General features: G+C 42.5%; 2 protein-coding genes and 1 long non-coding RNA gene across 3 annotated transcripts in view; 1 reads left to right on the top strand and 2 right to left on the bottom strand.

The window, feature by feature from the left end:
- The window catches only part of LOC147317000 (C-X-C motif chemokine 10-like), a 35971-nt gene extending 8395 nt beyond the window's left edge, over positions 1 to 27576 (bottom strand). Inside the window, exon 1 of the mRNA XM_086313570.1 lies at positions 27476 to 27576. The gene's annotated coding sequence lies outside the window, so the exon portion shown is untranslated. The remainder of the gene's footprint in view (positions 1 to 27475) is intronic.
- On the top strand, positions 12126 to 22946 carry LOC147317001 (uncharacterized). Its single transcript, XR_015131770.1, has 3 exons — positions 12126 to 19101; positions 19206 to 19281; positions 22519 to 22946. It is a non-coding gene; the product is annotated as an uncharacterized LOC147317001 (long non-coding RNA).
- On the bottom strand, positions 16121 to 27836 carry LOC147316999 (uncharacterized). Its single transcript, XM_086313569.1, has 5 exons — positions 27476 to 27836; positions 17022 to 17157; positions 16779 to 16905; positions 16594 to 16693; positions 16121 to 16498 (listed from the first exon to the last, which is right to left on the bottom strand). Exons 1-4 carry the CDS (start codon positions 27683 to 27685, stop codon positions 16609 to 16611), a joined length of 558 nt encoding a protein of 185 aa, XP_086169695.1. The 5' UTR covers positions 27686 to 27836; the 3' UTR covers positions 16121 to 16498; positions 16594 to 16608.
- Positions 27837 to 27873: the final 37 nt, after the last annotated feature.

Below are 27873 nucleotides of genomic sequence, written 5' to 3'. Positions count from 1 at the left end.
TATGGAAAAAATTTTATTGTGCTAGCTTAGCGGTTCAGGTTCTACAGGGATTTAAAAATAGTTATACAAAACGAGCATGCTGCTCTGACCGGCTTTAAAGGGTTAACAATAACAATGTATTGAATAATGACTTTAAAAAATAATATAAAATAGTGTGCAAATACTGATAACAGTGCAAATGTTTGCAATATAAGAAATAAATGAAAAATGTAAACTTTGCAGTGTTGCTCTGTGGTGCAGCTACGACACCATAGCAAAGTTTACACACTGTGTCTACTTGATCCACGTCTGACTCCACGAACCCATAATGTTTCCACACCACTGAAGTTTTTTTTTTTGTTTTTTTTTTACCTCTCTTTTCAACCAACGGCAGTCCACTCCTCTCCAAATAACTTCTGCTTAGCTCTCCGAGCTTCCCTCGGGTCCTCTTAATTGTTGTGACGCGTGTTCGAAATGCAGAGCAGTGCGCTTGATTTGCCACACGGAGCAGCGCGAGAGTAAAGCATGAGGGAGGGGCTAATAATCGGCTCAGTCATTTTTAATGATCGTTGAAAGCCCAGATCGTAATCGTGATTAAAATTCGATTAATTGAGCAGCCCTAATGAAACCTAAAATTTACAGGCAACCAGTGAAGGGAGGCCAAGACTGGAGTGATATGCGATCTTCTTTTGGTGCCTGTTAAGAGACGTGCTGCAGCATTCTGCAGAGTCTGAAGACGATTTAAGGCTGATTTGTTAAAACAAGTAAAAAGGCCATTACAATAGTCTAAACGAGAAGAAATAAAAGCATGAATAATCATCTCAAGTTCAAGCTTTGATACCATTAGTCTGAGTTTAGAAATATTCCATAAATGATAAAAACAGTTTCAGACCAGCTGCTTAGAATGCTGCTCCAGCGACATCGAGCTGTCAAATATGACACCGAGGTTTCTAAGGCTTGATTTTACATAAGGGTCTAAGAAGCTGATATGCTGTCTAATTTCTGGGACCATGTGGTCTGGAGCAATAATTAGAGTTTCTGTTTTTTCAGAGTTTAGTTGGAGAAAATTGTCATATAACCATTTGTTGATTTCTGTCAGGCAATTACTTAAATTAGACAATTTATAAAACTCAGACATTTTGAAGGAACAGTATAGTTGGATGTCGTCAGCATAGAGATGATAGGAGATATATTTATAGCGCTTAATAATTTGGCCTAGGGGAAATACATAAAGTAAAAAGAGAATTGGACCCAGGATAGATCCCTGAGGTACCCCACACGGCAAAACTGTTGATTCTGATGTGACATGATTCATGCAACAGGGCTCTAGAGTGCGACCAATTTGGTCGCAAATATGACCAAATTTTTCAGTGGTGCGACTAAAAAAAAAAATTCGGTTGCACCTGTGCGACCAACTGTTCGGGTAGCAAAAAACAAAAAACAAAATCTGCAACCTTCCCTGTGGTCAACAACAGACACACATTATGCCCCTATCGTGGACTAAACCAATCAGAGATAGTAAGGGGCGGGACCTCTCTGATTGGCCGTGGTCCAGTTGAAAGTGCAGGTGGAAGTGGGAGGTGAGTAGCTTGAATAAAGCGATATCAATTCATTAAATCCTGAATCGACTTTTAAATATAACTGTGTTTTGTGATTAAAGCTCACAAAACCATTTCAACAACAACCAAACAGCAAATGAGAGCAGGTACACGGATTCCACACAAAGACGTAAACACAGAATGACTCGACACATCACAATCAACTTTGTCTTCCTCGGCTTTCTCACCCGACAGCCCGCAGACGGACACACTGTCGGAGCTTAGCGGTTCTGATGCGTCCGGTCCGCGCTGTGATTACGTCTTTTTGCGCTGATTCTGAGCTGCAGGTTTTGTCTCTCTCCAACCAAAATTCACCGAGCCAGCAGCAAAAGAAGCAGCAAAAGAAGCAGCAAACTGCGCTTCACATTTGATCAATGTCGTCATGAATTTTGCTGTTTTGCTTCCACGACTATTAAAATCACACTTCATGCACAGCTAGCGCTCTCTCTAACTCTCTCTGTACTTCAAGAACAGTTTCCGTCTCCAATCTCTGTTTTCTGTATTATTCATTCGCTTATTACCCACCAGTCTACCGTTGTTTACAGCACTGTAGGCTGCTGTCTTTTTCTTTTCTTTTTTTCACTTAAATGACCTCGGACGAGAAAGCCTATTTTTCTGTTGTTCAATACTGAAGAAATTTAAACTTTATATGCAGAACATTGTAGAATATTTTTAAGGTTATCTGCTATAAAAAGCCAGACCAGGAAAATCTCCTTCATGTTTTTCTGTGTTTTATTCTCAGTTACTTTCACACATAGACATCTGCTGTGATGTTCACAATTCTGATGAAGTCAGTACTGATAAATGATCAGAATTATAATATTTCTGACTGTCTGAGGCTAAGTTGAATCGAATCGGGACTTGAAAACCGGAATTGAATGGATTATAGAAAGCAGTGATGATACCCAGCCCTAGTGAGTAGCCTAGGCACGACAGAAGTGGATGTAGCTGTAATAGGAAAAGAACTATTGCTAACTTTTCTGTTAAATTAAGGCCTGATCCTTCTGAAATTCATAGCCAGTGCTCTGACACGGTGTCATCAATCTTTGAATGCTGAAAAAGCACAGTGTATCCAGAAAAACACATTATATTATATAAGTTATTATAAAATTTGTGTTCGCCTAACTTTTGTGCCGGTACGACTAACTTTTTTAAGTTAGGCGTACCGGTACGCCCATGGCAAAAAGTTAGTCTAGAGCCCTGTGCAAACAGTAAAAGATCTCTCAGACAGATATGATATAAACCATTTTAAAACAACACCAGTAATCCCAAACAAGTTCTCGAGTCTGTTTATCATGATACTGTGATCTACAGTGTCAAAAGCAGAGCTGAGATCCAACAGGATCAGCACTGTATATTCTCCAGAGTCTGCTGCCATCAAGATATCACTAGATACTCTAAGTAAGGCCGTTTCAGTGGAATGCAATTTACGAAAACCAGACTGGAAAGTGTCCATAACAGCATTTTTATCCAGGAAATAGTTAAGTTTTTCTAGTACTACTTTTTCTAAAATTTTTGATATAAAAGGCAATTTGGATATTGGCCTATAACTGTTAGGAAGAGATGGATCCAGCTGGGGTTTCTTTAATATTGGCTCAACAATAGCTTGTAAGCTGGGGACTCAGCCAGTATGAAGAGAAGTATTTATCATTTCCACAATACAGGGGCCAATTGAATCAAACACACTAGTGAAAAATGAAGATGGAGCAAAGCAGGCCTCTGATGTCTTGTAATGTAACAGGAGTAAAAGAGGACCAAGTATCAGAGGAGAGCAAGTTAAAAGTTTGATATTGAGAAGATGGAGAGATATTAGACCTGGTGGCAATGACCTTATTTCTGAAATAGTTCATAAACTCATTGCATTCGGACGTTGAGTGAACTGGTGCACAAGGAGCATCAGGAGAAACGATACTCTTAATTGTTTTAAACAAGAATTTAGGATCTTTCTTTTTTGAAGCTATGAGGTATGAAAAATACTCTGGCATTTTTCCACATGTCATTTAGCAAGAGGATAGATTCTTTAAGGTGTAACTTATAAACCTCAAGCTTGGAAGCCTTCCACAAACGTTCTAGCTTGCGACAGTATCTCCTGAAATTACGAATGTTTTCATTTAACCAAGGATGAGATTTCAAACGTAGGACAGTACTTTTTTTCAGAGGTGCCACCATGTCTAAAGTAGAATTACACTGGTTATTAAAGGATGAGACAAGAGAGTCCAAATCATTCTAAGTCATTTCAGCGTCAAACATGGCAGAGAACCTTTTGCCAGCGTTCTGGTTTATGATTCGCCTTTCAATCGTTATTTTGGGAGCCGGGGGATCCAAATAAAACGACAAGTTAAAATATATGCAGCTATGGTCACTCACATGGACATTTTCCACACGAATGTCATTTATATTTAAACCCAAGGAGAAAACAAGGTCCAATGTGTGACCCTTTACATGTGTAGGGCCAGAAACATGCTGCATAAAATTAAAAGACTCTGTGATAGTCATGAAGTCAGCAGCCATATTACAGGATGCATCATCAATATGAAGGTTAAAATCTCCCAAAATTACCACCTTCTCTAATTTAATAATGGATGATAGGAGGTCGTTAAATTCAGTTAAAAAGACTCCGGCAGGGCCAGGAGGTCGGTAGATTAAAATACAATAAAAGGTGCGCAAAGAGCCGACCTTGATCATCTGAAGTTCAAATGAAGTAAAAGAATCCAAGTTCATCAGTCTGCATGTGAATCTGTCCTGGTGCACAACAGCGAGACCTCCGCCACGTCCCGAAAGACGTCGAACAAATTTCCTTCAGATGTATATAATCCATGTTTTGTTGCCACATCTCAGTTAAACACAAGAAGTTGAGAGATTCCTTTATAAAAAGATCGTTTAAAATAAACGATTTGTGATTGAGCGAGTGTTGAGCAGGGCAAACCTGATTGAAGACGTTTGGTTGGTGCAGTCAACAGCTGACTGAAGTGGCACTCGAATTAAACACCTGTGCGCACCTCTACACCTGTTACGCCGGGCGGGGACTTCAGGGCTAGCAGAAGCTAATATCCATCAACTCTGCCATCAAAACTGTTTTGGTAGATCTCAGGTTTATAATAGCAGCACCATTAACGAGACTGGGACAGCTCTGTCTTAACGTAGCGACTCCGTTTATTGCCAAGCTGCAACAACAAATACACACGGCTCCACCACCAGAGGGTGCTGCATGAACCATTGAATTAGTCCTTACCATAACATCCCCCCTTCTGAGTACATTATAAACTATAATGTTTTCTGTATTAATCCACATTTATGTCAATACTGAAATCACTGCAACTTAACTTGTAGCTGGATACTCCAAGGCTGTTACATTAACTCAAATCTGTAACAAACATTTATTGCCTTAATTTATAACTATTATTTTATTTAACTGTGTGAACTTATTCAACTATGAAGGTGGGGTAGACAACCCAGTCCTTCAACTGAGTGAGGGGATTATTCTGCCCCGGGCTGGTCACTCAGGTGCTCGAGAGTACCTTCTACCTAAATCAAAGTCCTTAAGGTACCTCGGTGGGTTTCTGTCTCTTGTAGGATATCTTCTTTCAGTAGACTGGTTACTTGGTGGTATAAGACACTGCTGAACCTGGTTTGAAACAGGGCTGCTGCTGTTTTCTGGCAGGACAGGGATTTGTTGTTCAGTTGGTTCAGTCTTGGTCCCTTTTAGTGTGATGAGATGGCTCCTGTTTCGACGTAGAAGCCCCCTCGGGGTCTCAACAAGGTAAGACCGCGGCGTATCTGCTCTGCCTGATATAGTCCCATTTGTTTTCATGTCTGTGATCCAAACTTGATCTCCTGGGTGTAGTCCAGTGAGGTCTTGTGCTCTGTGTCTGTAATTGAACCATTTCCACTGTTTTTCTCTCTCCTTCCCTTCTCTCTCTCTCAGTTTAGTGATGTTTGTCCAGCCTGAGTTGAGGCAGGATGGAAGTATGGGAACTGTGGTACGAAGTTTCCTCCCCATCAGAAGCTCTGCAGGGCTATGTCCATTGGTAAGTGGTGTGGCGCGATATGCCATGAGAGCAAGATATGGGTCTCCTTCTTTCTGTAGAAGGCTCTTTACTGTTCTCACTGCTCTTTCAGCCTCACCATTGCTCTGAGGGAATCTCGGGCTGGAAGTGGTGTGGGCAAAGCCCCACTCTGAAGCAAACTTTTGGAAGTGTTCTGAGGAGAATTGTGGACCATTATCCGACCTTAACTCTGTTGGAATGCCGTGGCATGCGAATATGGACTTTAAGTGGTCAATCACTGCTGCTGATGTGGTAGAGGACAGCTTAGCTATTTCTATGTATCGTGAGAAATAGTCCACTGCAACCAAATACTGGCTGTTACTCCACTCAAAAATATCAGCACCAACTAACTCCCACGGCCATGTAGGAAACTCAGTTGGCATGAGTGTTTCTCTGGGTTGCTGTCTCACCTTTGCACATGTCTCACATTCTGCTACCAGCTGTTGTAGTTGAGAGCTCAGTCCTGGCCACCATACCAACTGCTTGGCTCGTTCCCTGGACTTTACAATGCCCTGGTGACCTGTGTGCAGTCGTGTCAAAACATCTTTCTGTAATATCTTTGGAATAACTATACGCATACCTTTTAGGAGAAGTTCATTTTCAACAGTCAGGTCCCCTGCATGCTGGTGGTATGGGAAACATGGACCTGGTATTTTGAGTTTGTCCGGCCAGCCGTTCCTGCAGTAGAGTTTGATTTGTTTCAGTGTTTCGTCTTTGTCTTGCTGCTCTCTTATTTGTTGTAGTCTCTCCTCTGTTGCAGGAAGACCTGAAATCACCTGATGTGCATACAGGTTCATTTCGTCTCTTAATGTCTCATCACAAACAGTTTTTTCTGGTGCTCTGGACAGCACGTCTGCAGTTGCGATGTGTTTGCCTGGGACATGTGAGATGGTGAAAGAGTACCGCATTAATCTCATTCTCAGTCTTTGTACTCATGGTGGCAGTTCGTCTAAGTTCTTGGAGCCCAAAAGTGGTACTAAAGGCTTGTGATCTGTCTCAACATGGAACTCAATGCCTATAAGAAAATCAGAGAATCGCTCGCATGCCCAGGTTATGGCTAACGCTTCCTTCTCTATTTGAGCATACCTTTGTTCTGTGGGGGTTAATGCTCTTGAAGCGAAGGCCACTGGCTTGGTTGTGTCATCCTCTTGTTTCTGAAGTAGCACCGCTCCTAGTCCATAGGAGGATGCATCAGCTGATACTGTTGTTTGTGCTTTGGGGTTGTAGAGTGCCAAGTTCGGTGGTTTACTCAGTTCTGCCTTAATGTTGTCAAACGCTGTTTGTTGAGCCTCACTCCAACACCAAATTTTTTTGGTACTGAGTAGTTCTCTCAACGGCTGTGTTTTCTCTGCTAAGTGGGGAAGGTACTTGCCTAGATGATTAACCATTCCTAGGAATCGTCTCACTCCACCCACATCGGTGGGTGCCTCCATGTTGCTGACCGCTTTCACTTTTTCTGGGTCTGCTTTGACTCCTGTAGTGTCAATGATCTGTCCGAGGAACTTGATTGAGGTCTTTGCAAACTGACACTTCTCACTTTTCAATGTCACCCCTGCTTTTGTGAGCCATTCGAGGACTGCAACCAGCCTCTTGTCGTGCTGGGTCTGTGTGTCAGCATAAACCAGAATGTCATCCATTTGGCAGACAACACCGTCCAGCCCTTCCAAAAGCTGAGACATTCGTTTTTGAAAATGCTCAGGGGCTGAGGATATGCCAAAACAGAGTCTATTGAAACAGTACCTTCCGAATGGTGTGATGAAGGTTGTGAGAAGAGCTGACTGCTTGGACAAAGGTATTTGCCAAAACCCTGAGTTAGCATCGAGTTTTGAGAACAACTTTGCGCCCTCTAGCTGTCCTAGGGTGTGCTCAACTGATGGCAACATGTGTCTTTCTCTTTTCACAGAATTGTTTAGTTTGGTCAAGTCCACGCACACACGCACTTCATCTCTGTTTGGTTTAGGTACTGGAACCATTCCTGCACACCAGTCAGTAGGCTGCTCTACTCTGGAGATTACACCTAACTCATACGAGCAAGGTCTCCTTTGACTTTGGGCAACAGGGGAAACGGGACCCTTCTTGGGGTTGACAGGGCAAATGGTTTAGCGTCTGCTTTAAGCTCAATTTTGTATTCCCCCTCCATTCGGCCTAACCCGCTGAATAGTTTTGGAAACTGCTGCTTTACTGCCTCTACCGAAGTGAGTGACACTGCTTCTACTCTGGCCACTAATCCAAGTGCTACACTTGCTAAGCGGCTAAGTAACCCTTGCGTCAGGTCTGCTACTGCATACACAGGCTGTACTGTAGTTTTGCTCGGAGTGCTCAGGTTAGCAGTAAATGTCCCTCTAACGGCTAGTGGAGACATTTCCGCCCCATACAGTTTCAGATCTGTGGGTTGCAGCTGTGGTTTTTGTGCTAGAGCATTGTACTCTTTTTCAGGCAATACGGTTACGTCCGCTCCTGTGTCAATTTTGAGCCAGCAGTCTACATTGTTAACTTTTATTTTAGTCAACCACGCATCCTCAGTTCTCTCTGAGGCTACTGTTCCCAAAAATGCTACCTCCCTTTCTTCACTGTCACCACCTGCTGCACGTATTTCTCCCACTGCCCCAGACCTGCACACTCTTGCATAGTGACCTTTCTTTTTACACTGATTGCAGAGTACCTCTTTGGCTGGGCACAGGTTCTTGCTGTGAAAGGGTGTCTTTCCACAGCGGTTGCATTGGCTTTTCACGTTCCTCTCTGTGGTTTGTGGCACAGTCCACGTCTCTTATCATTTCACTGTGCAGCGCCCCGTAGCCACAATGCTCAGCCAAGGCATATAGGGATGTAATAAACCCGTCTGCAGTCTCTCCTGCTTCTTGCTGCCTTTGGTTGAACTTTGCACGTTCAAAGATAACATTTCTTCTGACTACAAAGTGTGCCTCGAGTTTGTCTTTGAGAGTGTGGTACTCACTCGCCTCTTCTTCGGTCAGGTTCAACGAAGTGATCACGTCCTCAGCTTCATCGCCCATTGTATATATCAGAGTGTTAACCTGGTTTTCGTCCGATTGTAGCTCGAGTCCGGATGCTATCCTGAACCTCTCAAAGCGTCGGATCCATTTCGGCCACTCTTCTGGCTTTGAAAAGTCAAATTTCGGCGGCGGTGATACTTGGAAGGCTGCTGGCTCGGCTGTCATGCTGCTAGTCGCAAGATGCTAGTTAGCGTTTGCTAATTTGTTAGCTTAGCTCCTACTGTGGCTGTTAATGCAAACTTGCAGGGCGAGTTCTCTCCGGTGAGAAAGCTTCCGTTTTCGTGACGTTCTTCTTCCCTCTAGAGTACTTCTGACACCATGTTTTGGTAGATCTCAGGTTTATAATAGCAGCACCATTAACGAGACTGGGACAGCTCTGTCTTAACGTAGCGACTCCGTTTATTGCCAAGCTGCAACAACAAATACACATGGCACCACCACCAGAGGGTGCTGCATGAACCATTGAATTAGTCCTTACCACAACAAAAACGGCGGTCGAAGGAGGGACGCCAAGTGAACATGGGGCCATCAGACCATAGATTCCGAGCTGGGAACTGAAGTGTAGCGTCGGCACCAGGTGACAGTAGATAAATTGGTTGTAGGCACCGGGACTCTTCCCACATGCAAGAAGCTAATCTTCAGTACCTTCTCAGTCGAACCTGGACACCGGCCCTGGTTCCCCTACTTCTTCTTTTCTTCGTGTTAAATCCCACCGATATGTATTGTAACATGCAGTCAGGTGAGGAACACACAAAGGGTGGAGGGAAAAATTTCCTGTAACTGTCCCAGCTGTCACAGTAGCTCTCCATTGAATCTTTGATATACAACATCATGCCCCGATCATAAGTATTGGTGGCAGAGACAAAATCAAAACACAGGACGGTAAAAATAATCTTGCAAGTGACAATAGCGGCCAGTATAAAACTATACCAGCGAGCTGTAGCGGCACAAGTGGCAAAGCCAAACACAGGCGCCATCTTGTCCTTGTCAACATTATACCGGTATTACTGTGAATGGTATGATATGACCCAGCCTTACTCAGTGGAATTCCCTTTACTGATAACCTTTACTAAATATCTATAACCAATCTGAAATTATCCTGTTTTGTTTTGGGTTTTTTTCAATGTTGAAATTAAAATCTAGTAGCAGCCTTCTCATTTCTTTGTGTTTTGTGCTGTGTTTTACAGGCCCACAGAGGAGGACAGCTCCGAGGCAGATGAGGGACGGGTCCCAGGACGGTCCATCGACGGTGGAGCTGGCCATCCTGGTGTCCCTGAAAAGGCAACACCAGTCTCCAATGGAGCATTTCCTCCTCAGCCTTGTTCCTGCTCTGGAGAGCAGCTGGTCCTTTTTATTCCTGTCTCTCTGTAAATACTTATATTTTATATATTTATGTTTAATGTTTTTCTGTGTGAGAATTTTAATATTATTTCAAATAAATTTTTATAATGACTAATGTCTCAGTTCTACTACACAGCAAATGTTGGCACACGACTTGACACATGCAGAATTTATTTCATATTATACTAATGACAATATATACTAATACAGTGGGATGCAAAAGTTTGGGCAATCTTGTTAATAGTCATTATTTTCCTGTATAAATCGTTGGTTGTTACAATAAAAAATGTCATAAAAATAAAGCTGCTTTACAAGAATAGCCCACCCCCACCACTGGCCTGCATGTTTGTGGTAATAACAGCTTCCAGTACAACATAACTCAGTCCTAGGGCGAGAGGCGGGGTCGCAAGGTGGTTGGTGCCTGCCGTGGTGGTAATCCCCGAACCAAATGGTGGACACCAGAGGTGAAGGGAGCCACCAGGCTGAAGAAGGAGTCCTATCGGGCTTGGTTAGCCTGTGGGACTCCGGAGGCAGCCAACAGGTATCGACAGGCCAAGCGGAATGCGGCTCGGGCAGTGGCTGAAGCAAAAACTCGGGTGTGGGAGGAGTTCGGAGAGGCCATGGAAAAAGACTTTCGGACTGCCTCGAAGAGATTCTGGCAAACTGTCAGGCATCTCAGGAGGGGAAAGCGGTGCTCTACCTGCACTGTGTATAGTGCTGGCGGAGCGCTGCTGACGTCGACTAAGAAAATTGTCAGGCAGTGGAAGGAATACTTCGAGGACCTCCTTAATCCCACTGACACGTCTTCCGAGGAAGAAGCAGAGTCTGGGGATGAGGGGAATGACCCGCCAATTTCCGGGGGCGAGGTCACTGAGGCAGTTAAACAACTGCTTGGTGGCAGAGCCCCTGGTGTTGATGAGGTCCGGCCCCGAGTTCCTGAAGGCTCTGGACGTTGTAGGGCTGTCCTGGTTGACACGCCTCTGCAATGTTGTGTGGAGATCAGCAGCAGTACCTGTGGACTGGCAGACCAGGGTGGTGGTCCCCATCTTTTAGAAGGGGGACTGGAGGGTGTGTTCCAACTACAGGGGAATCACACTCCTCAGCCTCCCTGGGAAAGTCTATGCCAAGGTGCTGGAAAGGAGAGTTCGTCCGCTAGTCGAACCTCAGATACAGGAGGAACAATGCAGTTTTCGTCCTGGTCGCGGAACACTGGACCAGCTCTTTATCCTCTCGAGGATACTTGAGGGTGCATGGGAGTTTCCCCAACCAGTCTACATGTGTTTTGTGGACTTGGAGAAGTCCACAAAACACATTCGACCCAATCCACAATCGACCGTGTCCCTCGGGGTGTCCTGTGGGAGGTGTTGCAGGAGTATGGGGTGTCTGGCTCATTGCTATGGGCCATTCAATCCCTATACAATCGTTGCAAGAGCTTGGTTCACATTGCCGGCAATAAGTCGGACTCGTTCCCAGTGGGTGATGGGCTCCGCCAGGGCTGCCCTTTGTCTCCGGTTCTGTTCATAATTTTTATGGACAGGATTTCTAGGCGCAGCCAAGTGACGGAGGGCTTTCGCTTTGGTGGCCTCAGAATCTCATCTCTGATTTTTGCGGATGATGTGGTTCTGTTGGCTTCATCGGGTGTGGGCCTCCAGCTCGAACTGGAACGGTTCGCAGCCGAGTGTGAAGCAGCGGGAATGAGGATCAGCACCTCCAAATCTGAGGCCATGGTTCTCATCCGGAAAAGGGTGGAGTGCCCACTCCGGGTCGGGATGAGTTCCTGCCCCAAGTGGAGGAGTTCAAGTATCTCGGGGTCTTGTTCGCGAGTGATGGGAGAAGGGAGCCGGAGATCGACAGATGGATTGGGGCTGCAGCTGCAGTAATGCAGACGCTGCACCGGTCCGTCGTGGTGAAGAGGGAGCTGAGTGTAAAAGCGAAGCTCTCAATTTACCGGTCGATCTACGTCCCTACCCTCACCTATGGCCACGAGCTGTGGGTAGTGACCGAAAGAACGAGATCGCGGATACAAGCGGCAGAAATGAGCTTCCTCCAAAGGGTGGCTGGCCTCTCCCTTAGAGATAGGGTGAGAAGTTCGGCCATCCGGGAGGGGCTCAGAGTAGAGCCGCTGCTGCTCCACATCGAAAGGAGCCAGCTGAGGTGGTTCGGGCATCTGACAAGGATGTCCCCTGGGCACCTCCTGGGTGAGGTGTTCCAGGCATGTCCCACTGGGAGGAGGCCCCGGGGCAGACCCAGGACACACTGGAGAGATTATATCTCTCAGCTGGCCCGGGAACGCCTTGGCGTTCCCCTGGAAAAGCTGGAGGAGGTGGCCGGGGAGAGGGAGGTCTGGGCCTCTTTGCTTAGGCTGCTGCCCCCGCGACCCGGCCTCGGATAAAGCGGATGAAGATGGATGGATGGAGTAATAATTTTGAAAAATCTATACACATAAAACATACACACGTCGTCCACCCCAGCTGTAAAACTCAGAAACTAGTCTTACTTGTTATCATCTATCGTCCACCTGGGCCTTACACAGAGTTTCTGTCTGATTTCTCAGACTTTATATCTAATTTAGTTCTGAGCTCAGATAAAATAATTATTGTGGGTGATTTTAACATCCATGTAGATGCTAAAAATGACAGCCTCAACATGGCATTTAATCTGTTATTAGACTCAATTGGTTTCTCTCAAAATGTAAAAGAACCCACCCACCACTTTAATCACACTCTAGATCTTGTTTTAACATATGGCGTAGAAACTGAACATTTAACAGTGTTTCCTGAAAACCCTCTCCTGTCTGATCATTTCCTGATAACATTTACATTTACAATAATTGATTACACAGCGGTGGAGAGTAGACTTTATCAAAGTAGATGTCTTTCTGAAAGCGCTGTAACTAAGTTTAAGAATATAATCCACCCACTGTTATCATCTTCAATGCCCTGTACCAACATAGAGCAGAGCAGCTATCTGAACGCTACCCCAACAGAAGTTGATTATCTTGTTAATAATTTCACCTCCTCACTACGTACAACTCTGGATACTGTAGCTCCTGTGAAAACTAAGGTCTCTAATCAGAAGTACCTGACTCCGTGGTATAATTCTCAAACACGTACCCTAAAGCAGATGACTCGTAATCTGGAGAGGAAATGGCGTGTCACAAATTTAGAGGATCATCATTTAGCCTGGAGAAATAGTTTGCTGCTTTATAAGAAAGCCCTCCACAAAGCCAGAACATCTTACTATTCATCACTGATTGAAGAAAATAAGAACAACCCCAGGTTTCTCTTCAGCACTGTAGCCAGGCTGACAAAAAGGCAGAGCTCTTTTGAGCCAACAATCCCTTTAACGTTAACTAGTAATGACTTCATGAACTTCTTCACAAATAAAATGTTTATCATTAGAGAAAAAATTACCAGTAATCATCCCACAGATGTAATATTATCTACAGCTACTCTTAGTACCGTTGATGTTAAGTTAGACTCTTTTTCTCTAATTGATCTTTCTGAGTTAACTTTAATAATTACTTCCTCCAAACCATCAACGTGTCTTTTAGACCCCATTCCTACAAAACTGCTCAAAGAAGTCCTGCCATTAATTAATTCTTCGATCTTAAATATGATCAACCTATCTCTAATGATCGGCTATGTACCACAGGCCTTCAAGCTAGCTGTAGTTAAACCTTTACTCAAAAAGCCATCTCTAGACCCAGCAGTCTTAGCTAATTATAGGCCAATCTCCAACCTTCCTTTCATATCAAAAATCCTTGAAAGAGTAGTTGTCAAACAGCTAACAGATCATCTGCAGAGGAATGGTTTATTTGAAGAGTTTCAATCAGGTTTCAGAGCTCATCACAGCACAGAAACAGCTTTAGTGAAGGTTACAAATGATCTTCTTATGGCCTCTGACAGTGGACTCATCTCTGTGCTTGTCCTGCTAGACCTTAGTGCAGCATTCGATACTGTCGACCATAATATCCTATTAGAGCGATTAGAACATGCTGTAGGTATTACAGGTACTGCACTGCAGTGGTTTGTATCATATCTATCTAATAGACTCCAATTTGTTCATGTAAATGGAGAGTCCTCTTCACACACTGAGGTTAATTATGGAGTTCCACAGGGTTCAGTGCTAGGACCAATTCTGTTTACATTATACATGCTTTCCTTAGGCAGTATCATTAGAAGACATAGCATAAATTTTCACTGCTATGCAGATGACACCCAGCTCTATCTGTCCATGAAGCCAGATAACACACACCAATTAGTTAAACTGCAGGAATGTCTTAAAGACATAAAGACCTGGATGGCCGCTAACTTTCTGCTTCTTAATTCATATAAAACTGAGGTTATTGTACTCGGCCCTGAAAAGCCTAGAAATATGGTATCTAACCAGATTCTTACTCTGGATGGCATTACCTTGGCCTCCAGTAACGCTGTGAGGAACCTTGGAGTCATTTTTGACCAGGACATGTCCTTCAATGCACATATTAAACAAATATGTAAGACTGCGTTCTTCCATTTGCGCAACGTCTCTAAAATTAGAAATATCCTGTCTCAGAGTGACGCTGAAAAACTAGTTCATGCATTTATTACTTCCAGGCTGGACTACTGTAATTCATTATTATCAGGATGTCCAAAAAACTCACTGAAAAGCCTTCAGCTAATCCAAAATGCTGCAGCAAGAGTCCTGACAGGGACTAGAAAGAGAGAGCATATTTCTCCTGTTTTGGCTTCCCTTCATTGGCTTCCTGTTAAATCCAGAATTGAATTCAAAATCCTGCTTCTCACATACAAGGTCTTAAATAATCAGGCCCCATCTTATCTTAATGACCTTGTAGTACCATATCACCCTATTAGAGCACTTCGCTCTCGCTCTGCAGGCCTACTTGTTGTTCCCTGAGTATTTAAAAGTAGAATGGGAGGGAGAGCCTTCAGTTTTCAGGCCCCTCTTCTGTGGAACCAGCTTCCAGTTTGGATTCAGGAGACAGACACTATCTCTACTTTCAAGATTAGGCTTAAAACTTTCCTTTTTGCTAAAGCATATAGTTAGGGCTGGACCAGGTGACCCTGAATCCTCCCTTAGTTATGCTGCAATAGACATAGGCTGCCGGGGGATTCCCATGATGCATTGAGTTTTTCCTTTCCAGTCACCTTTCTCGCTCACTATGTATTAACAGACCTCTCTGCATTGAATCATATCTGTTATTAACCTCTGTCTCTCTTCCACAGCATGTCTTTTATCCTGTCTTCCTTCTCTCACCCCAACCGGTCGCAGCAGATGGCCCCGCCCCTCCCTGAGCCTGGTTCTGCCGGAGGTTTCTTCCTGTTAAAAGGGAGTTGTTCCTTCCCACTGTTGCCAAAGTGCTTGCTCATAGGGGGTCATATGATTGTTGGGTTTTTCTCTGTATCTATGAAGCGCCTTGAGGCGACTTATGTTGTGATTTGGCGCTATATAAATAAAATTGAATTGAATTGAACACGCACATGCACATAGTGTGACATTGTACAACTTTTTTCAGAATACTGTATAGCAACAGGTTTTCATCATGGTGCTGATCCAGAATCATTCCCTTACTGTTTATTCCTAGTCATATAGTATGAGTACTGAGAATTTTTTAAAGTAATAAATATAAAATAATTTATTTATAATGATTCAGTTTGTTTCAAACAGGGAAGGGGTCCCATTTCACTGCAGGTAACATGTACGTGTAACACCGCAAGTGACAATTAAAGGCATAATCAATCAATAATCATCAAAATCTTATTAAATGTTTAAACTGTAGAGATACAATAATTTGGGTGATGTAAAATCAGCATTTTGTTATATTTGAAATATAAATCTAACAATCTTTTTCTTAATGTATTTTCTTTAAAACACAATGCGTTTTTTTCTATCATGATTATAATAATCCACAATTATGTGGATATGCATATTAGATAGTGTTAAGTGAAATATAACCCCTCCAAAAGGCAGGCTGTAACTTACTTTAAAACTAAATAAACCGGTGGACTGAGCTACAGACTCATGACACCCTTACCCAGTTAGCTAACAGCTATGACCAGCACTACTGTTGCACACACAGTACACTCATTTGTTTCAAAGTGGAATTATCACTCAGTTTGTATTTTCCCAGATTAAAGAAAACTTTAAAACTCTTTTTAAATCCTAAAAAATATATGTGTAAGAGTTTAGTTTGTCTTATGTTGATACACTGGAAACAAAGCAAGACACAAAGAACAGAAAGTCCCATCACATGAGTTTTATTTTGGTATTTATTTAAAAAACATATGTACAAAAATGTAAAAAAAGTTCAAGTCCAGACTATATAGACATACACACACATGGGAACAAAACTGGCAAAGTAACCAAAAAGAATATTGGCTGTCTTGTATTTGCTGTGAGTTCTTCTAGTTCAACAACCATGTGTCACGAGTGCAGCTTGTAGGTTGTGCAGTGTATTGTTTAAATCGCAGCAGTACTCTGACCAGCAGTCGTGATCTTTACAGCTCCATTCCTCCCTTGCCTGAAGAAACAAGTGAGATTATCAGTGACAAGCAACACAGACCTTTAGTTTGTCATCTTCACACAGAGTTGTGCGTGCGTGTCATTCTGACTTACTTTTTTTAGTAAGTTTTAGTAAGTACGATTTTTTAGAATGTGTCGTCCAAGTGGGGACTCTGGACTCACACACCTCTTCATATCTGCTTTTGTGGTAACACTGAAAGATTTTTTAAAAAGAGGTGTATTAGAAAGGAGCTGGAGAACACAGCAGAATCATGCCTCAGATGATCTTGTGGACTCACATGATTTCTGTATGTGGACAGAAGATACTTGGGTAGTGTATCACTGGCTCAGCCTTGATGAGCTTTGGGCTGATCCTGCCAATGTAACTGTAACACTTGCATTTATTAGATTTGCTGGCTGGTTGTCCTGTGTAGGAAAAGACAAGAGCATTACCCGTTGATCAGCAGCCAAAATATCCATAAACAGGATGAAGGGGAAAAAAAGAAACAAAGAAGGAAAAAAAAAATTTTTTTTCACAGTACCTTGTGCACCTAGGATAAGCAGGCAGGCAATGAAGGCAGTGACTGAGTTCATAGTTGTGGCTGTATGGCAGATCCGCTGTTCACCGTTTCTGTCTTGAGTATGGCTCCTGATGCTGTGAAGTAAGCAGCACGCTGCCTGCACAAGTGGTCCCACCCCCAAGAGGTGTTTTGCAACATTAATTTCACTTTCCAGAATGCTTTCACTTTCTTCTTCTTCTTCTTTTTCCCCTCTACAAAGCCCATTTCCCAGAATCATAGACTTCACCCATAGCTTTGGAACAACAAAAGAAAACAACAACAGGTGCCTCAGGGCACTGTTCTTTCTGATATTGTCCAAACAGAGGTCAATGAGGAAAATAAATTATAACTTGTTATACTGAAAATTGAATTGTTTGCACACAGCAAAAGAGGGCTTTTCCACATTTCTAAGTGCATGGTGGGATTCCAAGCATAAACTTGCACAAACCTGTTGAGCTCTCCCTGACTTTCTCACTTAGGTAACTTTAATGTTAAGGGAAAAGGTTTTATGATTGTATGTGTTTATGTTGTACTTTTTAATACAATTGTTATTTTAAAAGACTGAAGGCAGACACTAAAAAGGTTACAAACAGATTGCAAGCAACACAGGCCAGATGGATGGTAACAGTATATAGTTTGACTGAGTTAGTGATTGGGTGAGGAAGGTAATCGTGGTAGGACAGCTCAGATCAATTCAATTTTATTTTATTTAAGTAGTACCAAATCAAAATTATTCAAGGTGCTTTCTATTATAAAGAAAGCACAATAATATAATTTATTATTGTATATACAATAATAAATGATATTATTAAATAATAATAAATATGAGAATATAATAAAGAAAGCAGAGAAAACCCGAACAATCATGACTCCCTTTCCGCAAGCCCTTTAAAATGAGTCCAGTTATGAGCAACTGAAATGACAATTGTTTTTAAGAGAGAGAATCTTTGAGTATAAATGAGCTGTGCATTTAATTGCTGATGGACAACATGCATGTTCCATAAAGCATGTGTAACTGACATACAAAGTCTAATCATGACTTATAGTGGGTAGTCAAGAATAGACATTGTTTTATAAATGCCCACCATTAAAGGACAGGGTATTTTAATGTATTAAATAGCTGTTAAAATGTTTCTTTAATTTTGTTAAAATCAACTTATTACTCCATGCTAACAGTATATGCACTTTTCTTCATTCATTCAAATATTGTATAATGTTTCCACTTGTATACTGTATACAAACCCACACAGTCTCTAGTTAGCTAGGAAACTACAAGAATGCTAAGTCACAACTTTACATTCACATAGATTACATCCCAGAGCAATTGCTTTTGTATTGTCAGTATGTGTCCCCATTTCAAATTATCACCAGTGATTTCTGTGGAAAAGTGATGTGAAACTCAAACAGACTGACGAAAACACCGTGCCAAATGTTTCAGTTAAACTCTGAATGAACTCGATGAAAGTAGGGCCTTGTGTTTTGGAAAAAATCAAGTTGGATCCACACATCCGAGTGCATCCAAAAAAAATAAAAATAAATAAATAAATAAAAATTTCATGTAAATTGAGAAATGAGAAGAAAATTTGCAGATTATGAAGAATTTGTAGCATGCTATTTATTTCAAAAGTAGGATGTCATGCCATATAGAAGGCACTATGGCAGAACTAAATGAACATGTCATAAATCCAGTTGAGCTTTCACAACTTCAAATCATTGCAAGTCTAGGTTTCTACGCAAGCAGTGTGACTAAACTAGTAAGAGTTTCACACATGGAAGTCTAAAGCCATTACTAGTGTAGTATTGTAATGTAATGTGTATTGTATTGTAATGTGTATGTGTTTGTCCCCATAGGGAAATAGTTCCTCTGCATTTAACCCATTCACCCAGTGAAGCGGTGGGCAGCCACCAATGCAGCGCCCGGGGAGCAGTGTGTAGGGACGGTACCTAGCTCTGGGGTACCCTAAGGGTAGCCGTTCAGTGGAGTCGAACCCCCGACCTTCCGATCATGGGGCCACCACTCTACCTACTGAGCTATCCCTTTAATTGGTATAAAATAAATAAGGTATATATTTTTAACGAATGCCTAGAAAAAAAGTCCTAATTACTACTGAATTTTGTATGTACAAAGACCATTGGACCTCAGTATTTACACTCTTTCTAACACAGATATATGAAGGATGAAGGGACTATGCAGTTGAAACTCCACGTGTGCACCTGTGGACAGCCTGACCATCTGTTGAAGGTAACGGACTAACATGGCTAATGCTAGCATCTCTTTTAAGATCATCTTGGCTTAGAAAAATAGCCAGCAGTACTAGCTAGTTAAAATCCAGAGAGAGAGAGCAATGACCACCGATCAAGATCAACCAGTTTCTTTTCTGGCAGCTGTTGTAATAACAAAGTTTGCATTCTTTGAAAACTGCTGGGTCATGTATGATTTGTCTGAGAACATGTGTCATCTCATGAGCCAGCATTTAATATCCAAGACTAATAGGAGGTTGTATTGTATTCTCACCTAAGCTGCGAGGAAGAATATTCAAACTGCAGTGGATTAATGAAAAAGCACCAACTGTTAAAGGCTGGCAAAGAGGAGCATTACACTCAAAAACAGACCAATTCTTTAAGGTCTGTGAACCATACGTGAATCATGTATAACCCGATGTCTCTAATATTTTACTACAAGGATTTCCTTGAGTGTTCGAACTGCATACTATTGGAACCACAGGTATTGTATTGTTAAGATGGATCTGAGCTGGTGTTGTGTGTTTGGTTTTCGGTTTGTTTGTTCCTTTTTTTTGTTTTTCATTGCTGTGAATTTTACACCATATCATATTATGTAATTATGGGTTGTTTGTGAAAATAAATGACTAAAAATATTGTTAAAAAAAGAGAGTTGGAGATGGGGAGGAGGTGGGTTACACAAAGGGGTCTGCAAAGGAGAATGACAGATGCGCAGTGAGATTTAAAGTATGCAGTGTAGGGTAATTTCCAATAAACCAAGTTCAAAAAGGGCGATCGTGGTTCAAGAATTGGCAGTTTGTCTTGTAATCGGAAGGTTGCTGGACAGTCTCGCTCATTGTGTCCTTGGGCCAGACACTTCACCTACCGCCTACTGGTGATGGCTAGAGGGGCCGATAGCGCGATATGGCAGCCTCGCTTCTGTCAGTCTGCCCCAGGACAGCTATGGGTACCACTGTAGCTTACCTCCACCAGTGTGAATGTGAGAGTGAATGAATAGAGATTGAAAATGTGACATCATTCAGGGGTAAAACCACAAAGGATTCTGGGAACTCGTGGCAAGAGGTACTAGCGCACGCAGGCTTTCAATTGAAATTACATTACACAGCGATAAAAAGAAAAAAAATGGCAAGAAGCTGTTGTATTATTAACTGCAATAGCCGGTCGCATGACAGCCACGGGAAGCTGACGGGTAAAGAGATCGGTTGTTATTGGATTACGTCGTTGAAGAGAAATTGTTCAAGCCATGTTTCCGAAGTAACAAAGAGGCGACTGGATTGCAGCCATTCGAAGACCAAATATAACATCCCAGAACACTCCAGCTCATATGTTAGTCTGCTCCAAGCATTTCCACAAAGGTGTTTTGTAGTAGTTAATACATCATTTTTCTTAACATAATTGGTGATATAGGTTACAAGCAAGTCTGGCGCTGAACAGAAATTGTCACGCTATGCTCCTTTGTTTATTGTGCATAAATAGTGAATTGTCCTGACACAATATTGTGTTTCACTTCTGTTATTACCATGGTACATTGACAAAAACATACTTTTATTCACAGGATAAAACAGGTTTTTTTTGTATCACTAATTGCCCAGTACGATTACAGCATACAATATTATTGTCACTGCTACATTTCTGTAATGCGAACCAGAAATTATTTCCACTACTAATTAATTGCCGTTGAGCTTAACACCTGAAAAGCCCTGGGGACCTTTTACCGTTAATGTCCTGGTGATTACTTATGTCTCCGTCTCGTTTTGGTCTATTGGCCTTAGAGTTGTAATTTTTTTATTTGTCCACCGGGTGGCGCCCTTGCTCCACATTTGACCCCGGGCTGGAAAACAGCGGGCTGCCGTAACAGACCTGCGGGAAACAAAGCCTCATTTCCGGCGTGCAGCAGCGGCTTCGCCCGCTGATCTGGCGGGACCATTTTCGGTCCCTAGGACCATGAGAGGGTGCTTTTTTTTTTTTAGTCAACAGGAAATGACGTATTTTTTGTCACGTGGTATCGAACGTGTGTGCTGGAAAAAGGAGTCCCCGGTCATCGTGCCCCGGTCATCGTCGCGACTTACCCCGGGAACATGCACTTTTTTCGGCCTAGAGGAGGAGCATTTGCCGTCTGGAGACCATTTTCTGGTCCTGAAAAAAAAAAAAAAAAAGGCGATCGAAATGACTGTTGGTGCCAATCTTTAGTCCATCTAAAGGCCTAATTATAATAACAATTGAATATTACCTCAAATGTTTTTTTTGGAAAATATTCAAGTTTTATGTTTTTTGGGGCAAAAAAAGCAGTGCGCTCATGTGACGAAACCGGGATATAAAGGGTTAAAATCTGCGAAATGTAATTAAAACTTGACATGAATATTTCAAGGAGAAGTAGGTCTAAAAGATTGGCTAATTTAAAGTGGAATAAAATATTAATATATAAAATTTTTATAGCACTTTTTTGGGTGTGGTCGATTAGGACCGATAGTGTGTGCATTTTATGAAATGCGCTCCTGCAAAAAAAATAAAAGGCGATCGAAATGACTGTTGGTGCCAATCTTTAGTCCATCCAAAGGCCTAATTATAATAACAAACGAATATTACTTCAAATGTTTTTTTTTTTTAAATATTAAGTTTTTTTGTTTTTTGGGCCTAAAAAAACAGGGCGCTCATGTAATAAACCTGGGATTTAAAGGGTTAAAACAACGAAAATGTAATTAAAACTTTATATGAATATTTCAGGGAGAAGTAGTTTTAAAAGACTGACCAATTTAAAGTGGAAAAAAATATGAATATATAATCTTTTTATTGCACTTTTTGGGGGGTGGACGTTTTGGTCCATTAGGGCCTTTAGAGGGTGCATTTTTTAAGGGCCTACCAAGGGTCCTATTAATAAACGGTTAACGAATGTGTATTTATGAAGACTATTTGTGAGACTGGTAAACTTGTGATATGTACAATGGTCTTTCGTTCTACATGGTGCATTTCAAGGTCCTGTACCCATCCGTCGGCTTGTTGCAGTGACCTGAAGTTACTAAACTTCATGAGTGTATGCACTCACTCCAAGAACCGTATAATTATAAATATGAGCGTGGTGAAAGTTGGGCAGCACGCTAACGTATTTTGTCCACTCTGTGTGCTCGTAAGGGTCAAACCCTTTCACTCCTTTGATTTTTTTCCATTATGATTGCCCATTCCACAGAACAGAGTTCACAATTCATCCATCCATCCATTCGCTTCTGCTTATCCTTTTCAGGGTCGCGGGGGGCGCTGGAGCCTATCCCAGCTGTCATAGCGCGAAAGGCGGGGTACACCCTGGACAGGTCGCCAGTCTGTCGCAGGGCTAACACATAGGGACAGACAACCATTCACACTCACATTCACACCTAGTGACAATTTGGATTAATCAATTAACCTATCCCCACAAGCTGCATGTCTTTGGACGGTGGGAGGAAGCCGGAGTACCCGGAGAGAACCCACGCAAACACGGGGAGAACATGCAAACTCCACACAGAAAGACCCCGGCCTGATGGTGGAATTGAACTCAGGACCTTCTTGCTGTGCGGCAACAGTGCTAACCACCGTGCCACCCAGAGTTCACAATTCTGTCTGATATTGGGCCACCATTGTGTTGCTTTGAACTTACTTATTTGGGATGAAAAAATTGTTATGTTTTTTTGTTAAATAAATAATTTTCATCAATAAACTTTCCTTGTTTAAACATGTGCCATGGTGTGGTCTTTCTTTGCTTGTAGCTTCTTGGTGTTGTTAAATACAATAGATAAAAAATACATATAATATACATATAATAATGTACAACACATTATGGAGTATACTTCTGCTGTGAGGTCCTGCCTCCTTGTACTTATGCAATTAACTGGACAATCAGTGGACAGGTATGTTTATAAATAATATTATATTAGGCCAATTTTCTTATACATATTTTTGACCAGGGGGTAGAATTGATTGTGAACTGGAAAGGAAAAATGCTCACCACAAAACACTCCACAAATCCCGCAAATGATGGACTTCTTTATAAACTACTGAATCAAGCAGTTAAAAATTCTTCTAAAAGTTCTAAATGAAGCTTCAGATGTCACTGATCAAGTGACTGTGGAAAAACCTCCAAAGCCTCAAAGGAGTGCTTCTGAAGCAGTATGTTGGGGGGGGGGGGGGGGGGGGGTTGACACAGGCGTCAGCTTCAAGCAGGCCATCACTCTTTGCTCCAGATAGCAAGTCTATCCTTGCAAATAGGTTCAACAGGAGACACAGTTAACCTGTACAGCAATAGCAAATAAATATCTACTCTATACCTAAATGAACACCAGATCTCATCACAAGTGTCCAACACTAAATAATCTGCAGCTACAAACACCCCCACACAACACTGTTTTGCCAAAACTCCAGCAACAAACCAACAAAGCTGGAATAAATTTATGAGTGTCAATCACAGTAGCACAGCAAAAGGTTCCTACAAACAACAATGACATCCACATTAACCAAAGTGTCCAAGACGCCAAACAAAGATGGAACCAAGCTATGACAAAGCTCACAGCAAATCAAAGCAGTTAATGGGGTCTACAAAGCTACCTGACCAAACTACCAAGCTGTTAGAATGCCTGCATCTTAAGGATAAAGGACACTCTTTCGAGGATGCCAATGTTCACATTTTGGACAGAGAGGACAGATGGTTTGAAAGAGGAGTGAAAGAAGCCATCTATGTCCATTGTGAGCGACCATCTTTGAACAGAGGCAGGGATTTACGACACCAACTCTCTGCCATCTATAATCCAGTTTTGAGATCCCTTCCCAGACGCCTTAACGCCCACTCACATCCTGGGCCATCTGACCTCAGGAATTCGCATGATAAGGTGGGGCCAGGTTTCACAATGAACACACCCGAAACTCTGGCTGATTGGGACCCACACCCAGTTTCACACCTTGGCTCAGGCGATTAGAGGATCATCAGGGGGTCCTTTTCTCCCTCTGTGGGGGGATTCTCCCACTAGGTTTATATCTGGGACTCTCCACCATTTGACCTTAGAACTGAAGAAGCTTCTCGGATAAGAGGTGAAACGTCTTCAAGCAACTTAAAGAAGTCCAGACGCTTTTCTTTGCAAGCTCCTTTGTTTTGAACTTTTTATTACATTATATCTACTAAGTTTGATCCCTTTCCTCTTCCATTGGCTAACATTCTTTCCCTTTTCCCTCAGTGAAATAGCAATGGGCCAGACACCCCATACTCCCACAGCACCTCCCACAGGACACCCTGAGGTGTCCAGACGCTTTTCTTTGCAAGCTCCTTTGACTAGGATAACCTGGATGACTGAGAACCTTCACAGACATATTCAAAACATATAGTTTATTTATGATGTTTCACTTAGTGATGGTGACATGGCAACAGATTGAGATATAAGGTATCAAGAAAGTTTCAACCCAATAAGATGAAGAAAATGCATATGGAATTATTATAGTAAATAAGCAACACGTGAAGGTAAGATGTGCAGTGGAATTGTTAGATTTTCCTCTTAGGGGGAAAGAAGTTGAATTAGGTGCAAGTATTCTCTTCAATAAAGTTAATGTCCACAGGGCATGGTCCAGTGCTATTTTGCTAACACAGGTGTACAAGTGTGTGCAGTGGCGGTCCTAGCCTGTTTGGCGCCCTGGACGTCTGGTGTTTTCGTGTTTGTTGGTTTGTTTTGATTATTATTAGATGCTGCTCCAACCAGCCAGAGAATCCCCCGCCGCCCCGGCCTCTCCTCCCCGTGCCGGAAGCAGCAGGAGGGCGCCCTTACCCCCAGCAAATGGGCGATAGAAAACCGATCGGTGCCTGTGCCATTCCCTGGCTGACGTCGGGGCAGCATGAGTTCAAGCATTTTTTTCTTTTTTGCCGATGCCCGTGATGCCACCCCTCACCACGATGCCGCCCCGGTAGGGTTGCCAACTCCCTGAAAAATAAATAAGGGACACCTCGTGGCCAGGGCCGGGCGACCCAGTTGTCTTCACCCTTCCCAGTGTGGTGAATTTTCTAGCTCTTTTTTTGTGTGTGAAATTATTTTTTTTAACCCTTTGACTTGAATTTGATTTAAGTAGATGTGTATTCTTTGTGATATGAACACATGTGAAACAAATGATCATTTAGCCATTTATTTTTAGCTCAAAATGACAACATTAACACATAAAACAGGTCTCTTTCTTAAACAGAAGCCTGTCATGCTTAACTTTTGAGAATATAAGTAAATCTTTCTTTAAAAGAACTCTGTCCTGCTTAACTTAAAATAATAGAAAACAATAGAAAGAAAAATATTCTTGTAACAGTGCACATTTAGTGCATTTAGTACAATTGGCTTCAGTTGAGGTATTATTTCAGCTTTTCTAATGCTAATCAGCTGCTCCCGTTTGAAAACCCGCTTGTTCCCATGATTACGCATCTTAACTCATCATCATTATTCATCTATGTATTACTTTTATGTATTAGTCATCTATTTGTTGTAATCATCCATCCTTGCAGTCGTTTATTACACAAAATAAATTATATTATCACACTTCTGGCCACATAGCGCTGATATTCACTGCACATGCCCATATTAACTTTTTCCAGCCAGGTGTTTTCCTTTTCCCATTCTTCCCTTTCTCTGAGGGGAACAAACATTGCTGCTCTGACGCTGGGCTCACACTGTGCGGTTTTAGGCCCATTTTGAGCCGATTTTTGAGTGATCGGACCGATTTTGGCCTTCATCGTGTAGTATACGTGGGGTAACGAGAAGTGATTAACACCTCACGACCAGCTCCCGATCATCAATCGCTCGTGAAGGTGTCACCACAGGCGCTCACACTGCTCGCGCGCAAACACGTAAACGCCGTGAAAAAGACGGAGCAGCACGGCTGTGCAGCGTGTGATCTGGACACAAGCGATGGAGGCACAACTTGTAGAACTTTGAAAAGCTCATCCGAGCCTTTTCGATGTGGCCTCACAAAATTATCACGACCACAACAACCGTGAAAATAGTTGGATCTACATCGCTGCTAAATCACAGCTGCCTGATCATGTTTTTCATTAGCAATTTAGCAAAGTTGATGGTGGTGGTGTGTCTGTGTGAGTGAGAGACAGAGAGAGCGAGCGACAGATTTTCTGTTATAACCTTAATTTTATGGACGCACAGTGTGAGCACTCAGGTCGCATCAGAGCATCGGGCGGTATAGTGTGAGACCTGCATCGTGACCTACCAACTTCTAACCCCTGCGAGTCAATCGTGCAGTTTGAGCAGGAGCTGAATAACGCGACTGAAAAAATCGCACAGTGTCTGCCCAGCTTTAGGTGTACTGTCGTCCGAGACTTGCACCGCAGTGACGGCGTTTGTTTCCCTGTTGGCCATGCTTCTTGTTGTGGTCATCTGTTGTCTTCCGGTATTTTCTCCGTAAGCGACCTTTCCTCGACCAATGAGATGAGCGGTAATCTGAATTGTCATACTCGAATAGCTAGGTTTCATTTGACGTAGACGTGACGTCGACGTAAAGCGCGAAATTTGACTGGCGGTCGGAAGTGAAAAAGATAAGCGCAAAATCACAGACAGACAGTACGCAAAATGCCTATGTCCTGTTGTGTTTACGGATGCTCCAGTAGGTCGACCAGAGAAACTGATAAACGGTATTTTAGGGTACCAAAAATAGCCCAACGAAGAGGAGAAAAATGGAAAATTCTAACCGAAAAACGTAGGAAAAATGGATTTTAAATTTACGTTTACAGTCGGGAGGAGCAGAGTCTGCCAATGCCCGTGTCTGCAGCGACCACTTCGTCAGAGGTAACGTTATGTTTGCAAACGAACTTATTAGCATTAGGTTGTCGTTAAATTCTCGTTTACTTAGTGCTTTTAAGTTAGTAGTCTAATATTGACTTGATTGGGACTATAGGCTGCCCAAGTGCTTTGGATGACGAAGAGTCGGAGGACTGGGCTCCGACGGTCAATCTCGGCTACGAACGAAAACCCAGATCGGAATCAGTTTTCAAACGAGAGAAAAGAATGAAGCTTAAGGCAGAACAGCATCGATGTGCAGAGGCGATTTTGGATATGCAACAGACGGCTGAGAATGGTTTACCTTGAAACAAACAACTGTCACTCTAACGAAGTCCTAAGGATGTGGCATGTTTGTTGACGTTAAAGCCGCTACCGCTAACTGTTAGCGTGTTTAAGTAAAGCAATATAAGAACTCACCCTTGCAAACACCAAACTGTATCCATCACGGAGACGTTTTGTTCCAAGGTTGTGGACCCACCCGCTGACAAAAAAATTGTACGCCTCCAGACTCTTGAAAGCTTTCATTTGCTGCCTAGTGTAGTAAGAAGTCTGGAGGACCAAGTAGTTGGTGATATCCACAGCCTCGATAGTAGGCAAATCCTTTACTTCTGTGGTGTATTCGGACATTTTCAAAGAATACGGATCACGTCCGATATATTTTTTTAACTATCTGTTTATATCTCTCCCGAGAAACGGGGTCTAAAGTTGCACAATAGCTGCTCTCCTGACTCTCCACAGTGTCCTCCATGTTTACTTCCGCCCTCCACTCAAAAATCGCGCTGCCTCCGCACGTCATCACAACCACGTGACCGCAA

This window comes from Aulonocara sp. 'chitande type north' Nkhata Bay, linkage group LG12, assembly GCF_057382095.1.
Source record: "Aulonocara sp. 'chitande type north' Nkhata Bay isolate Kocher_YH1m ecotype deep benthic linkage group LG12, A_spYH_male_GT1.1, whole genome shotgun sequence".
In the NCBI taxonomy this organism is placed as follows: Eukaryota; Metazoa; Chordata; class Actinopteri; order Cichliformes; family Cichlidae; genus Aulonocara; species Aulonocara sp. 'chitande type north' Nkhata Bay.
This window is presented reverse-complemented; position numbering and strand designations above follow the sequence as displayed.

Coding starts and splice junctions, on each gene's coding strand:
- LOC147316999 (XM_086313569.1), bottom strand. CDS start 27,685: ATGTCCGAATACACCACAGAAGTAAAGGATTTGCCTACTATCGAGGCT. Junction 16,906..17,021: donor GCTTATCCTAGGTGCACAAG/GTACTGTGAAAA, acceptor TTTCCTACACAG/GACAACCAGCCAGCAAATCT. Junction 16,694..16,778: donor TGTCCACATACAGAAATCAT/GTGAGTCCACAA, acceptor AAAATCTTTCAG/TGTTACCACAAAAGCAGATA.